This window comes from Penaeus chinensis, chromosome 11 (assembly GCF_019202785.1).
Source record: "Penaeus chinensis breed Huanghai No. 1 chromosome 11, ASM1920278v2, whole genome shotgun sequence".
NCBI classification, from domain to species: Eukaryota; Metazoa; Arthropoda; class Malacostraca; order Decapoda; family Penaeidae; genus Penaeus; species Penaeus chinensis.
Window position 1 is genome coordinate 12,463,682 of NC_061829.1, and position 5,000 is coordinate 12,468,681.

At 43.9% G+C, this 5,000-nt stretch overlaps 1 protein-coding gene across 1 annotated transcript in view; it reads left to right on the plus strand.

Annotated features, from left to right (window-relative positions):
* Positions 1 to 1,721, plus strand: part of LOC125030407 (pro-corazonin-like) — a 3,945-nt gene extending 2,224 nt beyond the window's left edge. The window contains exon 3 of the mRNA XM_047620442.1: positions 1,484 to 1,721. Within this exon, the coding sequence (XP_047476398.1) occupies positions 1,484 to 1,594 (111 nt within the window). The 3' untranslated portion in view covers positions 1,595 to 1,721. The remainder of the gene's footprint in view (positions 1 to 1,483) is intronic.
* The last annotated feature ends 3,279 nt before the right edge of the window (positions 1,722 to 5,000 follow it).

Sequence of the window (5,000 nt, forward strand, 5' to 3'; positions counted from 1 at the left end):
ATGGTAGTTCGTATAGGGGTTGAAGTAGTAGTGATGGTAGAAAAGGGGAGGAGAGGGTGGGTCGTAGAAAAGTAGGGGTGGTAGTGATGGTAGTTTGTTTGTAGAGGGGTTAGGGAGGGTAGGTCGTAGAGAGGTTGGGAATGGTCCTTTGGAAAAGGGTAGGGATGGTGGTTCGTCGAGGGTTAGGGAGTGGTAGTGATGGTAGTTCATGGAGGGATGGCAGTGATGGTAATTTGTAAAGATTTTGGGGATGGTAGATCGTAGTGAAGGGTTGGCGTAGGTAGGTCAACGCTAAGGACTAAGGGGCGTAGGTAGGTCAACGCTAAGGACTAAGGGACAAACAATACGAAATGAGAATGAATACCTCCACAATACAAGAGATGTTTCTGACCGGTTTCGATGATATCTTTCGAATATGTTTAGATCTTGAGATGCATGCACGTTACACATATCCCGGTCAGTGAGTATTCCAGTAGTAAGATATTTTCCCTTCTGGTGCTATTAATTAATCATGGTCTATAGTGCTTTATGATCTTGATGTCCAACACGTTTTTTTTGTTTTAACCATTAATCAATCATGATCTATTTGTGCAGTGTAATATTAATATTGATTAATTAATTATCATTATAATCATCATTATTATTACTATTATTATCAGCATCACTATCATTATTGTTGCTGTTGCTGTTGTTGTTATTGTTTTTATTATCATCATTACTATTATTATTTTTATAATTACTATTATTATTATCATTATTATTATTATTATTATCATTATTATTATTATTATTATTATTATTATTATTATCATCACCATCATCATCATCATCATCATCATCATCATCATCATCATCATCATCATCATCATCATCATCATCATCATCATCATCACCATCATTATTGTTATTATTATTGATATTATCATCATCATCATTATCATCATAATCATTAATAATAATCGATATCTCCGTCTACTTCATTTACATTCTCATAACTTTCCCCCTTTGCATTTAGCATCTGACACCGTAGGCACTGAGTTAAATTTCCGGCTCAGTACTATAGCTGTGCGTTGTCGCCAGTTCATATCCTTCTTGTCTTCAGGGCGGATACGAAGCCTTCAGCATAGAGGGAGGTAGTTTCCAGAAGAGAATGTTAGAGTTGATTTGTTATTATCATTATTATTCATTCGTTTTATTGATTGTTTTTTTTTTTTTCTCCTCTTTCCTTGAATGTCGAAACAGGTCTTTCGATTTGATTGATAAGTTATTTTTGGTATTTTTGTTATCATCATCATCATTATTGTCATCATTATCATTATTATTATGATTATCATTATGATTATCATTGTTATTATCATCATTCCTATAATTAACATTACTATAATTATCATCATCCCTATTACTATTACTATTTTGTTATTACTATTATCCTCATAATTATCATCATCGTATTTGTTAATTCGTTTTTCTCTCTCTCTCCCAGACTGTAGAAGAGCGACTACGAGCGCTGGAGGCTGGTTTTGCCGCTGTAGTGAGGGCCAGCAGCGCCAATCTCTCCTCTGGTGGCGACGACGAGTACTATTCTGAAAACTAATTCTCAACTCAACAATTTTTTTTTTTTTTCTCGGTACATGATGGCTGCTATGTTATATCCATAAACAAGACAATAATAATAAAACAAAAACAGAAGAAAAAAAACCCAGATGTGAGTGATGATAAAAGAATTTTCATTTCGTTTCTCACTCTTACCTGTCACCATGAAGAAGGCAAGAGACTCGAGTAGGTGTGTGTTGCAGGCTAGTTGTCCTTTCTGCCGCTTGCACAAGGAGGAAAAGGACTTGTGGGGGGGGGGGGGGGGCAGTGTCAGTGGCACATGTGAGAGAATGCTCAAGATAAGTTTCTAAGAGGCAGTATGTTAGTCTGCAAATGTATACCTATATCCATCTACCCTCACCTACAGACATGCACAGTGTATATATTCGTACACACACACACACACACACACACACACTTACATAATTTTATATATACACACACAAACAAACACACACACACACACACACACACACACACACACACACACACACACACACACACACACATACACACACGCATACACACACGCACACACACACACACACACACACACACACACAAACACTTACATACTTTTATATATACACACACAAACAAACACGTACATATGAGTGAGTGCCCATATATACACATCAGGAAATATACGCACATAAAATGCATCAGGACGCTCTGATCACTTCAGTTCTTAGAATTTAGTTTCCGTAAATTAAAAGGTGGATTATGGGACCTGCAGCCAGCCAACCTCCTCTATATGGGGCGGCGTCGATAGGGGTGGCAGAGGTGGCGCCCACCCGGAGTGACTGCCCGAGGTTAGACCTCAGGCGGGCTATCAGTATGGGGGCTTGGAACGTCCGTTCCCTGCGACAGGACGATCGGTTAACACTACTGTCGAGGGAATTGAAGCAGCTTAGAATTGATGTGGCTGCTCTCTCGGAGGTGAGAAGACCTGGCAGCGGCACGATTAGTGTGGGTGGCTACACTTACTAGTGGTCGGGCCGCAGCGATGAACACCATCTCCAGGGAGTAGCCATAGCCATCTCCAGCAGACTTCAACCCTCGGTAGTTGAGGTCACTCCAGTCGATGAGCGTATTATGGTATTGAGACTGAAGCTTTCACTTGGCTTCATGTCTCTTATTGCTGTATACGCTCCTACGGATGTATATAAACTTGAGGTGAAAGAGATGTTTTATGCCAAACTTGCATATTGTTCTGGGTGACTTCAATGCGGTATCTGGCTGCGATCGAGCTGGCTATGAGATGTCTGTCGGTCCTCATGGCTCAGGAGCTGATGCTGGCAGCGAGAATAGCCTCCTTTTCCGTGACTTTGCTAGGTCCCAAAAATTGAGGATTTCTAGCTCCTGGTATCAGCGTTCTGACCCGCATCGCTGGACTTGGTACAGCGTTACGGGTAGTGTGGCCAAGGAGATCGACCACATCCTCGTTAGCACTCGGTGGAGGATCCTCCTGAACTGCAGGGTGTATCGAAGCGCCGAGTTCTGTGGAACTGATCATAGAGTAGTTGTGGCTACTCTCCGGGTCCACTTTAGAACCCCTTGTCGCCCAAATGAACACCCTAGGGTGTTTCATTTGGACAGATTGAGGGAGGACGAATGTGCCCGGGGGGTTGCCGAGGCTATCTTTGGTCGTCTCACAGACCCTGTTCTTATGTGGGATACCTTCAAGCGTGAAACGCTTGATGCAGCTCAGGAATCCATTGGTGAACGCCCAAGAGCAAGAGAGAATTCCATCTCGCAGGAGACACTGGAACCCACAGATGCTTGTCATGCGGCTCGATTGTCAGGAGATCGCAACTTGCACCATTCTCTGGTGCGCAGGACTAGGTCACTGTTGAGAAGGGATAAGGAACAGTTTATCAGTAATCTTGCAGAGGAGGTCGAAAGCCATTTCTTAGTAAATGACCTTCGTCCTGTCTACCAAGCCCTGAGAAAGCTGAACTCCAAGCCCTCCTCACAGACGACTGCAGTCCGCTCTGCAAGTGGCCAGATAACCTCAAATCCTGATCGGGTGCGTGTGCATTGGGCTGAGTATTTTTAGCAGCTGTATCAGGTTGTTAAAGGCTGGTGAAGAACCTATGGCAAGGGGCTTGCATGCAGTCCTGTCTGCCATCTGGCAGACTGGTACCATTCCCCCTGACCTGCTGAGGGGTGTGGTCATCCCTCTCTGGAAGGGGAAAGGGGATCGCTGGGACTGCAGCAATCACCGAGGCATTACACTACTCAGTGTACCAGGCAAGGTACTCGCACACATCCTACTGAGACGTATCAGACATACCTACTGAGGCACCAAAGGCTGGAGCAATCTGGATTCACTCCTGGTAAGTCCACAATAAACTGCAGCCTGGCGGTTCGCATCATTATAGAGCGCTGTCGTGAGTTCGGACATGGGCTGCTCGCAGCCTACATCGACTTCAAGAAGGCGTTTGATACGATGCATCGCGAAGCACTCTGGGGGATCCTGAGGCTAAGAGGAATTCCAGCAAGGATTGTTGGATTAATAGCAAACCTGTATACAGGCACTGAAAGTGCTGTAAATTGTGGTGGGGGCCTTCTTCCTTGTTAGTTCAGGCGTGAGGCAAGGCTGTGTTCTTGCACCAACACTTTTCAACACTTGTATGGATTGGATACTGGGTAGAGCTACTGTCCAAAGTCACTGTGGAGCAACTCTGGGCAATATCAAGGTCACAGACCTTGACTTTGCTGATGATATTGCCATTCTATCTGAATCTCTAGAAACCCTAGTGGCGGCTCTTGATGCATTTAGCAATGAAGCGAAGCCCCTGGGGCTAGAGGTCTCCTGGACCAAGACCAAGATTCAGGATTTTTGGGGCCTACTAGGAAACCCTGTGCAGTCGGTACATGCTTGCGGTGAAAACATCGAAGTCACAGAGTTTGATATACCTCTGTAGTGCAGTTCACGACTTTGGGCTGTCAGACCAGGAATCCGTGATCGCCACTTGGTTCCATTCCCACAGGATGAAACTGTCCACCAGGTTGTCTCTGTCCGAGACAACCCTGGGTGGAGGAGGACTGTGGGACAACTGAGAAGGTCGTGGCTTGGGCAGATCGATCAAACCTGTCGTGAGGAACTAGAGATGAGCCGGGCCTCTGCCTGGCGGCTCGCCATAAGGGACCTTCGTAGGTGGAAGCAAAGGGTGGATGAGGCTATGCACCCCTGCCGGCGTTAGCTCCCAAATGATGAATAATTAAATTTAAAAAAAAATGACTAAGTTCTGCACACCTTGATTAGTGTTCAAATCTTAAAGAATGGTGAATTATTATTACTACCATTATGTTATTTATTATTGATATCATAGCTACTGCAATATTTTTTTGAAAGGAAGTGAGATAAGGTATATGAGATACAAATGATAGTTGGAAACATG